Genomic DNA, 21,131 nt, shown 5'->3' with positions numbered 1-21,131 from the left:
CCCCTTTCCAGATCACCTCTTATCTCCTCCCCTCTGGCTGCTTCTAATGGGATGGGGGTGGAGCTAAGCACCACCCGGTCCCGCCTCCTTCCATTGCTGGCCGCGGACAAGGGGCGCCCATTGGAATCAGCCGGAGGGGAGGAGAGAAGAGGGGGGGGTTAGCAGTCCCTCCCACCTCCCTTCTCCGGCTGCTGTCATTTGCTCCCATAGGAGCCCATGCAGCGTCCAATGTATTCCGTCCGAAAACATAATTCCAGGACTATCTTTTGTGCCATACGTAAAAATGCCTGGTGCTATATTGGCGAGCTGGGCGCCGTTATGTCGCGGGAATACGGCCATGTGATCTGATGCATTGGAATTTAATGTATCAGATCACAGCGTATATCGTCTGACTGTGAAAACGGCGGCTGATATACGCTAGTGTAAAAGAGCACTTATGCCTAGTGCAGAGCCTGAGTGTGAAACACCGAATGGTCAGTGGTTAAACTTAACGAGAAGCCAACGAGCTGACTATTTTTATGCCAGCTGAAACTTTTTATGTCCAGCACCAGAGGGTCACTTTAAGTGAAACTGTAGGCCCATAGTTCACTTAAAGAATTAAAATGAAACAAAACCGAAAATACTTGGATAATCAGCAGTCTGGACAATAAACAATTTATTACCAATATGAATACAGCTACTGTGGTGCACTGATGTACCATTGTAATATTGTGATGAAGTGGAATTTATTTCTTTGTTTAATGTTGTCACCATACGATTTTTGGAAAGTGTCTGGTTCTTTCGTGATTCTGCAATAAAATTCCGTTGGCAAGAAAGGGTCCTAACACTGCAGACTACCAGTTATATTACTCTGAAGTCATCCTAATAAAGCAAATAGCTCACGTTTCTCTTTTTTTTTTCCGTAACTACTACTAAATGAAAAATAATACATTTAAATAAGCAAATATATCATACAAAAAGGCTGACGAATCTTGGTGTGCAAAGTCAGATGAAGTCTAAAAATAAAATCCAGAAATGTAAAATGTTTGAATAATTTTCTTTCATGGTAAGACTTAAAGCAAAATCCAAGGCTGCAAGCTTCAAAGTGTGTCTGCTACAGGGATAGGAACAGAGTGCAGGTGCAGTCCCCTTTATTCAGTGACCATCTCAACACGCAAATCATCAGCCCTGCTTGGACTCCACTGTACATTCCCGGACTGGACGACTCATTCCATTATGTTGTACTAATTCTGCTCAGTTCCTGCCTGATAGCTGAAAAACAGGACACAAACATAGGCTAATTAGTGTCGTTTAGAGAGTAAAAACAGATCAGTGTAAAGGCTGCTTATTAGAGATGAGCGAGCATACTCGCTAAGGACAATTACTCGATCGAGCATTGCCCTTAGCGAGTACCTGCCCGCTCGGGAGAAAAGGTTCGGCTGCCGGCGCGGGTGAGAGGTGAGTTGCGGCAGTGAGCCGGGGGAGAGAGAGGGAGAGAGAGAGAGAGAGATCTGCCCTCTGTTCCTCCCCGCTGCTCCCCGCCCGCAGCCAGCAGCCGAACCTTTTTTTCCGAGCAGGCAGGTACTCGCTAAGGGCAATGCTCGATCGAGTAATTGCCCTTAGCGAGTATGCTTGCTCATCTCTACTGCTTATCTTTGCTCCAGCAGTACAAAAGTAATGTCAATCTATGGTAAGACTACATCATTCTGTAAGGGTATGTTTCACTTAACAGCATGCAAATAAGGGAGATGGAATAATACCTCCACAGTGCCACCTACTGGAAGGCAGCATTCCTTCAACCCAAAGCTAGACTCTTTATACAAGCCTTGTAACAATGACTTGGACTTAAAAGCAAAACCAGACTCCATGTACACACAGTTGTTTCAGGGTATTTTCCCTTCATCAGTGTACAGTAGGAGTCTGGCTTTGCTAGTGAGAGGCCTGGGACGGACATCAGAAACGCTATCTTTTTTCCTTAGGGAGAGCACCTAGATGGTGAGTAAGGAAACTCAAAAGACCATTCATGCTCCTCTGGCTAATATCCAAATAAAGGAGATGGAATGATACCTCCACAGTGCCACCTATCGGAAGATGGCAAAGTCAGACTCCTACTGCACACTGATGAGGGGCAAATACTCTTCAGCAATGTACAGTATACTTCTTTTATTTTGTTAGTTTATCCTTCAATTTAAAGTAAGTCTAAGGGCTTATTCACATGAGCGTAAATCGGCCAGCGTTTTCATGGCTGGCCGATATACGCTACTATGAGATACACGGGCTCGGCATATATGCCATTGGGCAGGGAGAGAGAGCCTAGCTCTCTCTGCCTTCCCGTCGCCGGCTCATCTCCTCTCTCTGGCTGTTTGCAATAGGAGGGGGCGGAGCTAAGCCCCCTCCCTGCAGCCAGCAATGGGAGGGGGCGGGACAGCACTTAGCTCCACCCCCTCCTATTTCAAACAGCCGGAGGGTAGGAGAGAAGGGGGAGGGAGTTTAGCAGTCACGCTGATAAACTCCCTCCCGCCTGCCTTCTCCGGCCACTGTCATTGGCTTCCATAGTAGTCTGGCCAGGAAGATAGTTCCAGGACTATCCTTCCTGCCAAGCCTAAAAGCACCCATCCCAGGCACTTTTATGCCGCGAGAATACGCCTGTGTGATCTGATGTATTGGAATCTAATGCATCAGATGGTAACGTATATCGGGCGGCCGATATACGCTTGTGTGAATAAGCCCTAAAGCTGCTACAAGCCTTTTTTTTTAGGAAGGAGGGACCAGAAATGATGTCAGGCTGCTTAAGATAGGGTTGTATTGCCTGCAGCCATGTCAGGGTCAACATGCAATAATCTAAGGCATTACTTACCATCAATAATCTCCTCTTTGACTTTATGTAACTCTCTAACAACTTCCTCTAGTATTTCCTGAAGATAAAATAGAAATATGAAACAAATAAATAAAGCAAAGAAGCCGGACTGAAACTAATAAGGAAAAAGGTAAGGAAACTGTCCCCAAGGGAATCCAATTCTATTAAATAGAAGCATACTGTATATAAAAAACATAGACTGAGATGTGATCTCCCAGGATCAAGTAGCTTACTTTTACCCCCTACAGGTTTATTATTATATGGGAGTAACATTACCTGATGCCATCTTTAGCACAGATCCACCGATTCCTGAGACTCCTCTTCGGTCCTCCAAGATGACTGCAGTTCTCCTCCCACTATCTGATGCACACTGTGTACTGGGAATCTGAAGTACTTCCCTCAGCTTTTGGATTGGTCAGCGCAGCGCTGGTCAATCAGAGCAGCATGTAGCGTGAGGCTACCAAAGTACACTCGGCTTTGGGGAGTTAGAGAAGTGCTGCAGCCACTTTAGAAGACCAAGAAAGTTCCCCAGGAACCGACTGATCTGTGAGAAAGGCGGGCACCAGGTAATATTACTCCCACCCTGTACCCTCAGTCCTGGGACTAGGAGGTCCCTTTAAGATTTAACTAAAATATCACAAAACAGTATATGCATATTATAGGGGGCTCTAGTCTTACAAAAGTAGTGCAACACTTCATCTGTGAATGGACACCTTTATGTGGACATTCAAAGGATGAAAAGCTGTGTAGACCTAAACCTTCTCACAACTGTGCCCTTGCTACCTTGTGTCCAGTCTAGAAAATCCTCTGGGAGCTAAACAGCCTCGACTCCAGACTGATACATTTTCCATGTTCTGATACATTGTAGAAGACTTTCCGGACATGAGAGAAATTTAGGCTGTGCTGTTGATGTATTTTAACCCAAAGACTGGATACAATTGTAACAGACCCTCAGCAGTGTGAAGTATAAGGTCTGTAGAGGTTTTCAACTTGTGGATGTAAATAAGAATGTTTCCATATGCTGACGTTAGGAGATCTTAAAAAACGATGAGGAATAGACAACACAGAGTGACCGTGGTCGACCATTGCTGTGTACTCACTTGCTTCATTCGGTCAAAATCTAAGGCGTCCGTTGATACGTCATTACTGCTGTTTACAGGCTTCATCCTGCTCAAAATGTAACACAGTTAGAATCACCAGAATTCTCAACATGTTTGTTCTCATTACGTGGTCCAGCGGTCCAGACAAATTACTCTACAGTGAACCCAATTCGAGAACTGAAGTGAATGAGGCTCAACTGCAATACCAGTCACATCCTGTGGTTAGATGTGGCACTGTTTCTTTAAGAAAGCAATCATATTTTCATATTGTTGACTACCCCTTTAATGGTCTCTGTACATTTTAGGTTCACGGTTTCCCCACAGAGTTTCATTATACAATGAGAACAAATTGCAGCAGAGAGACGTAGAACCTTTTCCATAGGCGTCAATTAGAACTGTGATCTAAGCAGATCCAGTATGAGATCACATGGTGACATTGTACAACCAAGTCCTGCTCTAGGCCTGTTTCAGATGAGTGTATTGTAAAAGGTCTATAATACGGATCCGGATGATGGACTAGTTACAGTTGTCATAATCGCATGTCAGCAGTATTTGATCAGTTTTCTTCCACTATATATTTTATTTTTTACTGGACAAATACTGATCCATATTTACCAAATGGAAAATAATAGCAATATGGAGAGAAAAACTGAAAAAAAGAGAACGGTGTGTTTTTTAAAAAATGGCGGTGAATAGATGCAGAGATTTACATTAGGTCTGTGTTATGGTCTGCAGAACATTGACCAAATATGAACCTAAAATAAGTATAGTGTATACCATACAGGTAGTGAAGCAGAGGACATTTCTTTATCCAGTGCCCAGCTGGTATTCAAGAATATGGTGCAATGCTGAAAGCTGAAAAATTGGCATAATGACCCTAAACACTTGACATCTAAAGACAAAAGCGGGTAATTGTCCCATGGCCTCCACCACCTGAATACATTCTGAGGCTTTATACCCACAAGCGTATATATCGGCAGGCGTTTTCATGGCCGGCTGATATACGCTATCATCTGGGGCGTAGAAGCTAGTGAGCGGGCGCACAAATCTAACGTTTGTGCGCTTGTTTACACGGCATAGGCCCTGGCGCATATGCGCCAAGGTCACCATGCCCTCGCCCCTTTCCCCTCCCTTGCCATCGCAAGCTGACCTCTGCTCTCCTCCCTGCTCGTTCTTTGCAATAGGAGGGGCGGGGCTAAGCACTGGCCCGCCTCCTTCCATTGATGCTATGGACAAGGGGCAGGGAGAGGGCCAGAGCATTGTAAAGATTGTGGGACCATTGCAAAGAACGAGCAGGGAGGAGAGCAGAGGGAGGGAGTTTAGCAGCCACACTGCTAAACTCCCTCCCACCTCCGGCCCCTGCCATTGGTTCCCATAGGAGCCCATGCAGCGGCAGACGTATTCTGGCCCAAAAGATAGTTCCAGGACTATCTTTTGGGCCCGACGTAAAAACGTCCAGCAATATATTGGCTTGGCCAGGCGCTTGTACATCTCAGGAATACAGCCATGTGACCTGATGCATTGGAATCCAATGCATCAGATAACATCGTATATCGGTCGGCTGTGAAAACGGCGGGCCAATATACGCTCGTAGGAAAGAGCCCCGACTTAGGCATTTCTAGGAATCTGAGGCATAAAACACTCTCTACTCTGCCAATAGACTACTTATTGTGATCATCTGCTTAAAATGTCATTATTTTAGTACTACATGGACACTGTATAGTAATAATATATCCACCCGTGTGGAGATAGGAATATCTATGGCATTGTTGTGTGTACAATGTATGGAAGTATTACATGGACATGTTTACTTGTATTCTTTGGACACCTTATGGTAGGATTATATGGACTTTTTTTTTTCTTTAGACGCTCTTTGCCATTGTTATGTGCACACTAAGTGGATATTACAAGGACACTATACAGACCTTGAACATCCTGGATATCAAGTATCAAATGTTTTGCTGAGTTGCTGTCACTGATGGCTCAAAGCCCAGGCAACTATATCTGGTCCGGCAAAAATACAGTTCAGTAGGTCCATGACAACACCAGAGGTGCTACAAACTGTGGCCAATTCTGATCAATTGCCATGTTTTGTGGGGTTGCACATTATTTCAGTGAGCCGCACTAAGCAGTTGGTGACATCTCATGATTAGCAATTTCTCCATGAAGGCTGCATTCTCACATATCATTGCTGATGAGACCTTATCGGCAAGATCACTTGGCTATTGGCTACCGTGACTGGGTAGAGTCTCAGCTGCAAACGGCTATTGCTGCACGAGAATGCAGCCTTACCTGTGAATACTGTATCAGAGCACATGCAAAAGCTGCCCAAGGCAATGAAGTACAGAGGGGCATCTGCAATAGCTGGCCAGGGCAATTAAGTACAGAGGGGCACCTGCAATAGCTGCCCAAGGCAATGAAGTACAGAGGGGCAACTGCAATAGCTGTCCAAGGCAGTGAAGTACAGAGGGGCACCTGCAATAGCTGGCCAGGGCAATGAAGTACAGAGGGGCACCTGCAGTAGCTGGCCAGGGCAATGAAGTACAGAGGGGCACCTGCAATAGCTGGCCAGGGCAACAAAGTACAGAGGGGCACCTGCAGTAGCTGGCCAGGGCAACAAAGTACAGAGGGGCACCTGCAGTAGCTGGCCAGGGCAACAAAGTACAGAGGGGCACCTGCAGTAGCTGGCCAGGGCAACGAAGTACAGAGGGGCACCTGCAGTAGCTGGCCAGGGCAATGAAGTACAGAGGGGCGACTGCAATCTCTGGCCAGGGCAATTAAGTACAGAGGGAAACCTGCAATAGCTGCCCAAGCCAATGAAGTACAAAGGGGCAACTGCACTAGCTGCCCAAAGCAATGAAGAACTGAAGAAGCTGCAAAAGCTGAAACACTGAGGACTCATTACGAAACAAGAAATTAGTTTACAGTCTAAAGTTATAGTGTAAATCTAATACTAGCTGTGTGACATTGTTTCTATTCCAGTTACCTTGAGAGCTGCATTAAAAATTCTATTTGCTTTTTTGAATCTGACAGATAGCACCCTGAAAGATAACCAGAGATCCCAAAATACACTGCACTGAATCCTGGGAGATGCATTCGCTCACTAGTACTGTACAGTACTAATGTACCACACCAGAGCATGTGAGCTGTGAGAGCCAGTAACATAATAGAAAACAATGCATAGCTTTGGATGTGACTGGAGTATAAAGCCTCATGTATCTGAAGATCAGTAGATGATGAGTAAGGGTGCGGGCAGACGAGCGTAGGCGTATTTACGTTCGCACGAGCGCAACGTATAATCGCCCGAGCGATCGTTTTTCACCGATCACGACCAGAGCTAGAAAGCGTATTTTCGTTTGTTCCTACTTTGCAAACGGTCTTTTCGGCGATCGAATATGCGTTGGCGCGTATTTCGGTCGCATATGTTCCGTTTTTTTTCGAATTGCCGTTTTTACGCGCCGTAAAATCGCCCATGTGAACGAATACATTCGAAACCATTGCCTCAGATGGTCACGTATATACGTTTGGTCGCAAAAACGCGCCGTTTATGCACTCGTCTGCCCGCACCCTAAAGCAAGTTTAAACAATATACATGGACATGCCAAAAGTCATGGGACAGGAACTACGGTAATATCACGTGTTTTCAGGAGGGATGTTGAGCCATGCCGCCTGGATAGCAACCCACAGCTGAATAGTATTTGTAAGTGCAGGATCTCGGGTGCGAATTGATCTCTCCACCACATCCCATAAATGCTGAGTTGGGCTCATGTCAGGCAAAAATGCAGGCCACACCATTTATAGGAACTCTCCATAATGCTCCTAGAACCAATTCTGGACAACTTAGACCTCATGGCACAGTGCATTATCCTGCTGGAGTATTAATCGTTGTGGTGGTACATGAAGTCCATGAAGAGCTACAAATGGTCATCAAGCAGTGAAACCTAGTGGTCCCTGGTCAATGACTTATTTAGATAGCCAGTGGACTCAACCCATGACATGAGAACACACCCCACACCAGTATGGCACCACCACCAGCCTACACATTGCCTTGTTAACAACTGGTGTCCATGACTTCATAGGGTCTGCACCACACACTAACCCGACCATCAGCCCAACACAACTGGTACCCTGAATCATTAGACCATGCTACATATTGCCAGTCCTCTGGTGTCCAGTTAGCAACCTCACAAGCCGTGGTGAGATGCTGTGTAACAGAGGAACCCTGGAGTGTCTTCTGCTCCCATATCAAATGGAAGCTAAAAGCACTGATCTGCGGTGTATGTATGTGGGGCCTCCTGCATTGAAGCTGGATGCGAGTTCTGCTGGAGTGGCTTGTCTGTTTGCATGGACAGTTCTAGCCAGACGCAACCAGTTGTGATCATTAAGTACCCCTCAGCATTCACTGTGGTTGATAATGCTGTCTATGATGTATTTGTGGTGCACATGTGACACTATGGATCAAGGAATGTTAAATGCCCACATGACTTTGGAAATGTAATGTCTCATTCATCTGGCACCCACTATTATGCCTCCTTCGATCTCCGGTAATTCCCATCGCCTTGCCATGAGCACACTGGCCGGTGTTCAACCTCACTTACAAGATAACATCTCATTACACTACATAGGTGTGGGTGTTCCCAAGTCATTACCTAATGTAACACTACTTCATAATCACCATAATCACTTTTTCTACTGCTATCCCATGACTTTTGGTATGTCAGTGTATTATGTAGATTTTACTTATTAAAAAAGAGCTACACTGAAATGCAATGCTGCAGCATCCATTTTTTATGAGGCATCCGGGGACAATATAATCACTGTACATGATGATAAAACTAGGACATGATTTAAAGGGCTCTAGCGTCTGTTCGCAGTGAAAGCAGCCAGCGTTTGATCTGAGGCAATAATTATCTGTGTACATCTTTCTGAGAGCACAGAGGAACCAGTAACACCCACATACATGAAGGGTTTCATCTAGTCTCAAGTAAGCCTAACCATTCTACAGAGAGTTCTGGAACTACATAATATATTTGATTTTTCAATTCCTCACCATTTTAATATTTCTGCATACTATTAGTGAGTAGAAAATTTTATTGTTATGTTGAGGCTGAAAACTCTTCTTAAAGGGATTAGGTCATCAGATTCATGCTGACAGAACCCGTTGCAGCATGTACCCGGGGCAGAGAAGCCTATTGCCCCCCGTGGGTGCCTTATTCTGAAATGTTGCAGTGTTTCAGAATAAATGCACTTTGAAGTTTGGCTCAGAGTCATGGGGGCGCAGCTATCCTGACCTCTCCCCGTCTGCTGCATGCAGACTGACAGCTCTCTCCTAATGCACAAGCAAAGAAAGAAGCTGTCAGTCTGAATGCAGCGGGCAGGGAGAGGTCAGGATAGCTGCACCCCATGACTCCGAGACAAACTTCAAAGTGCATTGATTCTGAAACACTACAACATTTCAGAATAAGGCACCCACGGGGGGTAATAAGCTTCTCTGCCCCGGTTTGGGCAGCATGAATCTGAGAACAGTATCCCTTTGACCTAGTCCTGCTCACACATCTGGGTTACTGTTACCATGCATCAAGTCTAAGCAAAGCTGTGCTCCAGTTTGAAGACTTATTCTTAGGATATGATAGTAAATCCGCACTAAATCCGTGGACCTTTTTCCCCGTGGAATTCACTGCAATTAAGGAAATCTGCAGTGAAAATCCATTACAGTTCCAGATTCACAGAATGACTATTTCCGCTATGGATTTTTTGTGTTGTGAGTGAATGGAGTTTGTTCCGACCTCATTCACTCACATTATACTGTACATTGTTGCAAAGTTTTGGTATGCAGTTGACATTTGAAATTCCGCAACAAATCCACAGAGTGTGAACGTACACCAAGGGGGATATATTGTAGGAACATGCAGCTATACGAGCAGAACAAGATCAGGATGGGTTGTTGACCTCTGTATTTAAAAAGGACATTTTCTATTGATCTTATGGAAGTGATCTTATGGAAGTCCTTTATGACTCCTTCAGCAGTTTAAAAGCAATGCAATAAAAAAAAAAAAATCACAGGAGTACTAGTACTGGGTGCTTTCATATGGGCAAAACTAGCTCTTAGGGCTTAGTCACACGGCACCCGGATGCGCCTGTCTTCCTGCACGAAAAAGACGGCCGCACCTGCAGTGCGGACGACTCTCCGTAGCGCCGGAAGAAAGAACACGTGACCGTCAATAGAGCCGGTCATGTGTTCTTTCTGCCGGCGGTGCGGAGAATCGTCCGTACCTGCAGTGCGGCCGTCTTATCCTGCAGGAAGACAGGCGCATTGGATGCGCCCGTGTGACTAAGCCCTTAGGATGCACACTAGAGATGAGCGAGTATACTCGCTAAGGCACATTACTCGAGCGAGAAGTGCCTTAGCCGAGTATCTCCCCGCTCGTCTTTAAAGATTCGGGGGGCCGGTGCGGGTGACAGGTGAGTTGCGGCGGGGAGCGGGGGGGGGGGGGGGGGGAGAGAGGGAGAGAGATCTCCCCTCCGTTCCTCCCTGCCCCCCGCTGGCCCCCGAATCTTTAGAGACGAGCGGGGAGATACTCGGCTAAGGCACTACTCGCTCGAGTAATATGCCTTAGCGAGTATACTCGCTCATCTCTAATGCACACCAAGCCGCGGAAAATTCTGCATCAAAACCTGCAGGTCTACCTGCAGATATTTATGCGGTATTGAAAATAACTTCCATTTGTCTGCAAATCCACAGCAAAATCTGCAGTTAGACCTGTGGATTTCGTTATGGAATTCTGCAGCGGTAGAATAATCTGTGAGTTCTGGTGCGCCCTGTGAGTTCACCCTGGCCCATGTGAAAGTAGTCATAAAGAAGTCCAGGACTTAAAAAAAAAATTACAGGCTTGGAATGGCAGAGAAAAAGGGAGGAGGGGGCAAAGAAAAAAAAAAAAAAAAAAGGATACTTGTCTACTCTAGTGGCTTTCGCCACTCGGAACTCATAAGGAGCTGGAGGGCATTCACGTGTCACACAATATTCATGTTACCGCTCAGCCAATCACAGGCTTCCATGATCATAGAAGAATCACTGCTGATACCTGTAGTTGGCTGACAGGTCACATGCACAATGAACATGACTACCCGCAGGTTTCTCCGAGTTCTGACGAACTGGAACAGGTGAATAAACATTTGTTCTTCATTTGACACTGTTTTAAGAGTGTCCATTGTTGTTTTAAGTCCCAGAAACCCCCTTAAAATGATGAGGAACTGAAACTTTCTCCTACAGTAATTATATTATATCTTCTATCTAAAAAGTTTTGTAACTTGATTCTTGGTTACAGCCCGTATTTCTATACATAAACTCGTGTTAGATGGTGAAAAAATACTTAAAGTTGACTACTCAACTATGTTCAGGCAATGGGTACATGGAAAAAGAATGTGATGATGCTACAACACCGACAACTACACTGACGTATGCAGCACGGGACACGTGGAGATGAGGTTGGCACAGCACAAGATGATACAGTCAAAGAGCTGCAGTTTGCTTTGGTACCTAGAGGGTGGCTGAGATTGTATGGGGCTCTTAGCTTCAGGACTCTTCACCACTGGTGGGGTTCTATGGCAATGGAATGAGATAGCACATGAATAGAGCACACTAGAAGATTTATTTCATGCAGTAAGTCCACAGTTGGGGTGGCCACTCACCTGGACAGTAATGAGGGCACAGGCTTTTCCACTGAATTACTTCTCTCCCATGGTTTTTTACCCAAGTCTGTAATAAGATCACATTATTAAATAACCTAAACTGGCATTGATAGAATAATGCTTTTCATATAGTGGAGGCCTTGAGGTGAATATCCATCTTTTAACTCCATATCATTTATAGTTCCAGGATTCTGTTCATTTCCTAATATATCTTTAGAACAGGCGGAGCTTTACCTTTCTAATACATAACTCCAAATCTTCAGCATATAAACATAAGTACATGATAAAATTCCTCTAGCCACTACTACAGCGAGCTAAGTGCATACTGTTTTATAATTGAGTTTAATGTATACACAGTATGCAGTAAGCTCCCTCTGGTGGTGACTGCAGGAAGTCAACATTTTAACTCCTTTAAGGAGTTGTCCAAAACAGAGTATTATCTTAAAAAACATGTCCCCTCTGCTATAACATAACAGTAATATGCTCACTTCTCCCTGCTCCAAGCATCTTCAGTGCAGCAGTTTTATTCTCAGTGCCCAGTGTTTATTTATAAGCTGCAGCCAATCACAGACCTCAGCACTCAAGTGCACACAGGCTGCAGCAGCTTGTGACTTCCTATTAACATTCTGCTGCAGCTTAGAAACATGACGACACAGGCAAGGCTGGAAATGCTGGCACGGGAAATGCGTGGGGGAGGCAGGAGAGGTGAGTATATGACTGTTTGTTATGTAATAGCATGAAGGACATGTTTTAAAGATTATTTATGTTGGACAACCCCTTTAACACTTCAGATTTGGGATCTTAGAGACCAATCAATTTTCTCAGTCTTTCAAAACATTTAATTTCACTGCTTTTGAAGAGGCATAGGTTTATTTTTATCAATGTACACTCGCATAATACGTGGTGAATGGAGTCAATGAAAGAAAGTACATTGATTTTCATTGTTCCATTCACAGTTGGGTGTGTATTTAATGCATATATTACGTACATAAAAAAAGAACGCTGCATGTGCTATTTTACAGTGCATTATGCACGTACAGTCTCATTATTTTCTATGGGTGCACTCGCAACACAGTACATACTCAGTTACATTGCGTATGTACGGCGATTTTTATGCATATTGCTGGGAAACATGAAAAAAAACTAAAAAAGAAGAAACCAGGAAGCCAGTGCATGACAGTGTGCGTAAAATACTCTGTACATCCACAGGCATACAGGCAAAAACATAACCATATGCCGGAATAAGCAGTTCCCTGCGTCGGTAAAACAATGCAATTTTTATGCAGCGTATTACCGTACGGTTGTGTTAGCTGGGCCTCACTTAATTCTACAGAACAGTAGAACTACTGTCATATTTATATACTTTTTATGTTTAACTTCTTTTGCACAATATAAACGCTAAAAAAATTGAAAAAATATTGTTGCTCAGTTTACGGAGTTGTGTGTGTTTTTTTTTTTTTTTAGAACAAGCTGTGGTTTTTATTGGCACCATTTTGTGTTTCGTACAACTTTTTGACTACTAATATCAATTTTGTGGGTTAATATATTTTTTGAAATGCTCCCTTTTTTAAATTATTTTTTAAAATATATTTTCACTTTTTATTTTCATTAGCAGACTTGAACTTCAAATGCATTGATCATTCATAAAATACACTGCAGTGCTTCAATATTGCAGTGTACTATAGCAGCTTGTTAGACCCTACCTCTGGCCTAACAGGCTTCTGTAAATGGCAGATTTATAAGCCACTGTTAGCTACTCTAGTTACTATGGGAGCCCATTAGCACACCCACAATCATGTCATGAGAGACAAACAAAGTTCAGAGAGAGTTTCCTGTTCAATTTTATATCTATGTCCATGCAGTAGATGGTATCAGAAAAACAGAGCTCGGGCCATTTAAAATAGATATGTTAAGAGATTAATCAGCCCAGTATCAGGATAGTGGGCCATACGCTACAATATATCTGTAATGACAGATGTAACAACTAAAAATATGAACCAGAGCTAAATCAGTTATGACAAATGGAACTCATTTCCATGTGTCATGCCTGTAGATAGAAGAAGAATAATTAATCATATTTTCTGGTGATATTATTAACAATTGCAGAAATAGCAGCCATATTGAATGCCATCTATTTATTTAAAAAATGAATATAACTAAGGCCACTGTCACACGGGTGCAATATGGGCACCTTTTAGTGTCTGTATTTTGGCTGCAATACCCAGATGTCTTGTGATTCCACAGTAGTGAATTTAGATCACCACAGGGGTATTATTGTATCTTGATATCACCAGGAGGAACTGGGGGAGTCAAGATGGACAGGGGGTGACGCCCCCTGTAACTCATTGGCTGGAGAGCTGGCTGGGCTGCAGGTCCTGGCAGCCCAGTAAAGTTAGCCTCCAGCTCAATGGAATGGAAGAACAGACAGCGGCCCCCCCTGCAGCCGCAGGTGCAAGGGCCTTCTCAGCCGGCGCCCCACAAGGCAGCATCCCCATCTGTGCTAAAGCGCAGAGCAGATTGGCAGCCGGGAGGCCACAGCGCAAGAGCAGCAGCGCCACAGCAACAGACGCTCGAGGACAGCGGCAAGCCTGACAGCGCCGCTCTCCATGATCCCCCAAGTGACGTTGGGACACGGCAGCAGGACCGGCCAAAGAGCAGCAGCATCACCACTGGCAGAGAAGCCAGCAAAAAGTGGCAACAGCACCGCCGGCAGAGGCAACAGGAACCAGCATGAGCAGCATCGCCAGCAGAGGCGGTGGCTGAGGCAAAGGGATAGTGGACCCCATGAGTGAGGCAGAGGGACAACAGGGAGAACAGGCGCCGGGCCGCGGGTGAGCACAGGGAGGTGGGGTGAGGAAGTAGTAGTATACCACGCACAGGAGGACAGCAGCCAGGGGACCAAGGCTAAGGCAAGCGTCTGAGAAGGGCTCAGTGAAACGAGCCAGGAGCGGAAATGGGCTTCCAAGCACCTTCCAGGACCTGCAGCTCTTCAGACAATCAAGAGCTAGGGGTGTGACAGGGGCATTCCTCCATGGAAGCCATGTCAAACCCCTAGCTTCCGGTGGCGTCAAGATACAATAATACTCACCACATGTTGAACTAGTAGTCCCTTTTCATCTGACCGAGCTGTTTTGTATTGCTTTCATGTATTACATGTCTGTCATATATTAGAAATTATCAATAAAAACGGATGCAAAAAAAAATAATTTCTCACCACAGGATCCTATGGGGATTGAAGTCCAGTACAGTAGAACCTTGAAAAGTCTGAGTATTGCAGCCGTAATACGAATGGCACAACATGGCTGTATTGTCGATGTCTGAAAGCTGCTCAAGAATGAACACTTTTTATTTTTTAATAGAAGTGTTATTAAAAGAGGTTGTCTGAGACTGCAAAATGGCCTGATGCTTTGGCTATATTTGGCATTGCAGTGTAGCATCATTCAAGTGAATAAGGCTCAATTGCAATACTAAACGCCACCTATGAACCAGGGTAATGTGGTTTTTGGGGGAAAAAACAACAAAAAAACTACTACTAATTTCAGCCAACCCCTTTAACGCTGTAGTCTATAAATCCATTCATCATTCCCACATATACACTATGTATGTTACCTGCTGAGTTCTGAGGTGTGGGACCCCGCGTGTTGGGAGAAGATGAGAGACTGGCATCTTCCTACAAATATAAGAGAAAAGTGACATATATTATATTATGACAGAATAAAAATTATAACCATCTTTATAACTACTGGAAATTATCAGACTGATTTGAAACTGGGATGATCCTATAGACTAACATTAAATACTGGGGGCCAGGGTCATTGGAAGTATGAAGATTTATAGTAACTCACATTTTGGCATTCATCTTCTTTTTTGTCCCCAGGTTTTTCGGTCTGTGAGGCTGCTTTTCTTCTGCAACAAATGATAAATATCAATATTTTCATAAAAAAATATGACTACTTTAATACTGACATCTATATATAAGAATATAACTACTATAATGCTGCCGTTTATGTACATTATAACTACTATAATGCTGCCCTCTATGTACATTATAACTACTATAATACTGCCCTCTATGTACATTATAACTACTATAATACTGCCCCTATGTACAAGAATATAACTACTATAATATTGTCTCCTATGTACAAGAATAAAACTACTATAATACTGCCCCCTATGTATAAGAATATAACTACTATAATACTGGCCCTATGTACAAGAATATGACTACTATAATACTGCCCCCTATGTACAAAAATATAACTACTATAATTCTGTCCTCCTATGTACAAGAATATAACTAATATAATACTATCCACTATGTATAAGAATATAACTACTATAATACTGCTCACTATATACAAGAATATAACTACTATAATTTTGCTCCCTATGTACAAGAATAGAACTACTATAATACTGTCCCTATGTACAAGAATATAACTACTATTATAATAGTGCTCTCTATGTACAAGTATATAACTACTATAATACTGCCCCCTATGTACAAGAATATAACTAATATAACACTGCCCCCTATGTACAAGAATATAACTACTATAATACTGCCCCCTATGTACAAGAATATAACTAATATAACACTGCCCCCTATGTACAAGAATATAACTACTATAATACTGTCTCCTATATACAAGAATATAACTACTATAATACTGCTCCCTATGTACAAGAATATAACTACTATAATACTGCCCCCTATGTACAAGAATATAACCTCTATAATACTGCCCCCTATGTACAAGAATATAACTACTATAATACTGCCCCTATATACAAGAATATAACTACTATAATACTGCCCCTATGTACAAGAATATAACTACTATAATACTGTCCTCTATGTACACGAATATAACTACTATAATACTGCCCCCTATGTACAAGAATATAACTACTATAATACAGCCTCCTATATACATGAATATAACTACTATAATACTGCTCTCTATGTACAAGAATATAACTACTATAATACTGCCCCTATGTACAAGAATATAACTACTATAATACTGTCCCCTATGTACAAGAATATAACTACTATAATACTGCCCACTATGTACAAGAATATAACTACTATAATACTGCCTCCAATGTACAAGAATATAACTACTATAATACTGCCCCTATGTACAAGAATATAACTACCATAATAGTGCCCCCTATGTACAAGAATATAACTACTATAATACTGCCCCCTATGTACAAGAATATAACTACTATAATACTGCCCCCTATATACAAGAATATAACTACTATAATACAGCCCTCTATGTACAAGAATATAACTACTATAATACTGCCCCTATGTACAAGAATATAACTACTATAATACTGCCCCCTATGTACAAGAATATAACTACTATAATACAGCCTCCTATATACAAGAATATAACTACTATAATACTGCTCTCTATGTACAAGAATATAACTACCATAATAGTGCCCCCTATGTACAAGAATATAACTACTATAATACTGCTCCTATGTACAAGAATATAACTACTATAATACTGCCCCTATGTACAAAAGTATAAGTACTATAATACTGCACAGTATGTACAAGGATATAACTACAATAATACTGCTCCTATGTACAAGAATATAACTACTATAATACTGCCCCCTATGTACAAGAATATAACTACTATAATACTGCCCCCTATGTACAAGAATATAACTACTATAATACTGCCCCCTATGTACAACAATATAACTACTATAATACTGCCAACATCTCCACTATGACTGGGATACAATGTTGCTATAATTAATACAACACCAATTCATTATGACTTTTAGAATGAATTGAACCTTTTTGCCAGCAATTTATTCATTTCCTCCATTAATCCTCCTCCTCCTCCTCCACTGCTTGTTCGATTGGCATCAGTTTTGGAAGCTCCACAGGGACTAGAACTTCCTGAAACATCTTCTGGCTTCAAAGAGAAAAGATATTTTAAAAAAGTGAAAAAATATTTTGCTGCGGAGTCTTACTTCATTAGGTTCTGATCTCTGAGGACTGAATCTTATGTAATCCCCATTTCTCTGCTTCGTAGAGATTTCTCTATATGACGAGATTACAAGTATATATGAATCTCACCCGTTGTACTTTTCTCAGTTTGGCACCGGCCAGAGCTGCTGCTAGCCCGGATGCTGGGCTATCTTCATATATCACCCCTTGGCTTCCCCCAGCTGGTAGAGGAGGGGCAGGTGGTGGGGTAGCTCCTGATGGCGGTGGAGGACCAGGTGGTGGCGGAGGTGGTGGTCCACTGGATGGAGCAGGTGCTAACCCAATTGAAGCTACCATAGTTGTACAAGAGGGATGGCCAGGAGGGAGCATGGGACCTTCAAAATAAAATGATGCTTTCTATTAGGTCAATGAAAATAGTGGCATGTAAATAGATGAGGACACCATATACTACCCTGCCTGTGCCTTTTCATAATGCCAGGAGTGCCCTACAAAAAGAATCAGTGATAAGCAGGGGTAGAGTTGCCCCTTTTGTTCATTCTCATATGTTTATTTTCTATTTTAATTTTCTGTTCTGCAAAACACTTAGCAGTAAAGTTGTTGACATGCTATGCATTGTAGAAAAAAGAATTTCTTTTGCAGCTCGGAAACAATCAGCAAGCAGGATAACTGTGTAATTGATTTTCTTATGACTTTAATGTATTCTATTTTTGTCTTGTGGTAAAAGCATACACTCCACAGCACTGCTCAGATAAAAAACACATGAAAATCCAAATAATGTGATTACCATACTGACCTCACTGGATATTTACGTGTTAATGAGTGGAGCTGCAGAGGGTATTCAGAGGGAGGTTCATGGTCCGATGAGACCCACAGTGACAGACATTCATAGTTTTATGTATTTTTATGAGTTTTAAAAAGGAAAACAATAAAGATCAGTCAGCCACAGCTTACTGACAGTTTCCATGTAGCAATAAGAATTTTTTTTTCATTCTACACTGCAAACAGTGAAATTTAAAAGAAAAAGGTGAACAACACATAAAAAATAATGAAGTTATTATAGAGATGCTAGGTTAGCTTAGTGTATAGTCAGAATTAAAGCTGGAATGTGAATATTTTAGAATAGGGGTTGACAAATGGCTGTGTGAGAAACGTCTCTTTGCTACAGTAAAGACTATCAATCTGTAGGGGGAAAAACCTACCAAGTATAAAAATAACCCTCCCACCATTGGCCAAGGACATACACCGAGTCGAGTCACATTATTATGGCCACCAGCTAATATACAGAGTAACAGTCGTGTGCCACATGGACAGAAGAAAAAAAGAAATGGGAGTGACTCAATGATGTGCTGGTAGGTTGTCTCAGGTATCTGGAGCCATGCTGATTGCAGTGCATCCCATAGTTGCTGGAGGGTGTAGGGGAGAAGATCCATAGAATGAACATGACAATAGAGGTGGTCCCATAGATGCTCAATTGAGTTCAAGTCTGGGGAATTAGGAGGTCAGAGAAGTACTCGGAAGTCTTGGCCATGCTCTTCCAACCACCGTCGGACATTTCTAGCCATATGACATGCCGCATTGTCTTGCTGGAAGATCCCATCTGCCTCAGGGAAGACAAGCAGTATGTATGGGTGTACATGTTCTCCAAAGACGGATTCATAACCAAATCGGTTCAGACTGTCTTCCACATGGATGAGTAGGCCAAAAGAAGGCCACGAAAAAATTCCCCAGACCGTAATGCTGCTGCCACCAGCTTGTGTTCTTCTAGTAATGGTTGCAGTGTATTTGTTCACTGATGTTCTTACCTGACACGTCAACGTCCATCTGTTTGATGAAGCAGAAAACATGACTCATCTGAGAAGGCAATCCATTGCCAATCAGTGGTGATTCAATTCCGATACTGCAGTGCAAAGTGAAGCCTTTTCTTCTAACGCACCTTTGTTAGCATTGGTGCAGTGACCATCCATCTGCTTCAAGGCCCATACACAGTAGGGTTCACTGAAATATTTAAGACACACGTCCGGTGGAAGCCTGGTTCATTTTCATGGTGAACTGCTCCACCGTAGTATATCGGTTGGTCCTCACGCACCTTAGTAGCCAACGTTCACCTCTCACATCAATGGCACGTTGTGATCTTCAGTTTCCCCATCAGTTATTCCCAATGGTGCAATTTGTTTGCTCACGCTACCCTTTCACCACAGCAGATGCAGTTTGAAAAATACTGCCACTCTTGGCCCGAAAGCGAATCATCCATTTTTGCAACTCTAATAAATCACCCTTTATACCCATGACAGGAACGAGTGATGTATGAGCAGACAGCTTATCACATAACTCATATACCCACCAAACCAGACCACAACATGACACTTCCTTCATGGGCTACATGCTGCCGACACCGAAAGTAGGAGGTGGCCGTAATAATGTGAATCGACTTTATATGGCTGCTAAATAATCAATGAAATGATCCTTCACTCACTTTGTATCAAAACTAGATTGGCTGTTTTTTATAAAGAGGATGCCTACAATGAGTAAAACATATTCGTTTTTCTTTTCAAAAACAGCGCCACATCTGTCTGTATTTTGTGATGGTATTGCAGCTCAACCTCATTCTTTTCAATGGAGCCAAGCTGGAAGACCATACGAAACCCATAGACAAGTGTGGTTCTCTTTCTGGAACAAAGGAGCCATGTTTTTTGATTTCTGGAAACCCCTTTAACTACCCAAATTAGAATAGTAAATGTCAGACTTGCTGTAGCTTCTCTGAGAAAACAATGGGGTGCCCATGTCATACTTAAAGGAGTTAATCAGACTTTAAACATCAATAGCCTATCCTTAGGCAAGGCCAACAGTCTGCCGCCTGGGACCACCACCAATCAGCTGAATGAAAGGGTGGAGGCACTCAAGCAAGTGATACTTCCTCTTCAAAGTTTACGTCTCAGTACAGTCCTGTGAGTACTGAGAACGCCATTCCGACTACTGCAGACTTGTTCCATCGAAGTGAATGAGACAGGCTTGTAGTATTCAGAATAGCTGCTATAAAAAAAAAGTGTTCTGCGTTACCCACAGGATGGTATTCGTATATAAACATTGAAGACGCTGCAGCACTTGTACAAGTGCCGCAACCAATTCAATTAGCTGATTAGCGGGGATGCTGGGTGGCAGACCACCACTCATCAGTATTGATGGCCTATCCAAAGGCTATCAATTTGTAAAGCCTGTATGACTCCTTTAACTTGAGAAGCCATAACGTTTTGTTTACACTACTGTTGTGGCTTCCTTTCTTAAAGCAACCCTCTGGTTTTAGGACAAAATTCTCTTCCAGGGCTTGAGGAGGGGGAGAGGGGTATATTACCTGCAGCTGTTTTTCTCTGTCTTCCCTCTGATCTGCCAGTTCAAAAGGGTCCTATTTTGGGCCGTTGAAGTTGGCCAACAGAATCCTCAAACTACCAAATCACACAAAGTGCATTGATAGTGTTAGACTACCAATGCAATATACCTGCTTTATGATTGGCCAGAGCTG

The 21,131-nt window shown here is 42.9% G+C and overlaps 1 protein-coding gene across 7 annotated transcripts in view; it reads right to left on the bottom strand.

Annotated features, from left to right (window-relative positions):
- Window positions 1-638: 638 nt before the first annotated feature.
- The window catches only part of EVL (Enah/Vasp-like), a 136,249-nt gene continuing 115,756 nt past the window's right edge, over window positions 639-21,131 (bottom strand). For 5 of the 7 annotated variants that reach the window (XM_066607970.1, XM_066607967.1, XM_066607973.1 and 2 more), the window contains 9 exons: window positions 17,744-17,988; window positions 17,458-17,579; window positions 15,471-15,531; window positions 15,235-15,295; window positions 11,626-11,692; window positions 11,474-11,536; window positions 3,937-4,003; window positions 2,837-2,894; window positions 639-1,251 (listed from right to left, as the gene is read on the bottom strand). In XM_066607970.1, coding sequence (XP_066464067.1) covers window positions 1,214-1,251; window positions 2,837-2,894; window positions 3,937-4,003; window positions 11,474-11,536; window positions 11,626-11,692; window positions 15,235-15,295; window positions 15,471-15,531; window positions 17,458-17,579; window positions 17,744-17,988 — 782 coding nt within the window. In that variant the 3' untranslated portion in view covers window positions 639-1,213. The remainder of the gene's footprint in view (window positions 1,252-2,836; window positions 2,895-3,936; window positions 4,004-11,473; window positions 11,537-11,625; window positions 11,693-15,234; window positions 15,296-15,470; window positions 15,532-17,457; window positions 17,580-17,743; window positions 17,989-21,131) is intronic. The other 2 variants (XM_066607972.1, XM_066607974.1) reach the window with 1 other exon arrangement.

The sequence above is a fragment of the Eleutherodactylus coqui genome, chromosome 6, assembly GCF_035609145.1.
Source record: "Eleutherodactylus coqui strain aEleCoq1 chromosome 6, aEleCoq1.hap1, whole genome shotgun sequence".
NCBI lineage: Eukaryota > Metazoa > Chordata > Amphibia > Anura > Eleutherodactylidae > Eleutherodactylus > Eleutherodactylus coqui.
Note: the sequence above shows the minus strand (reverse complement) of the source record. Positions and strands in the feature narration are given on the sequence as shown.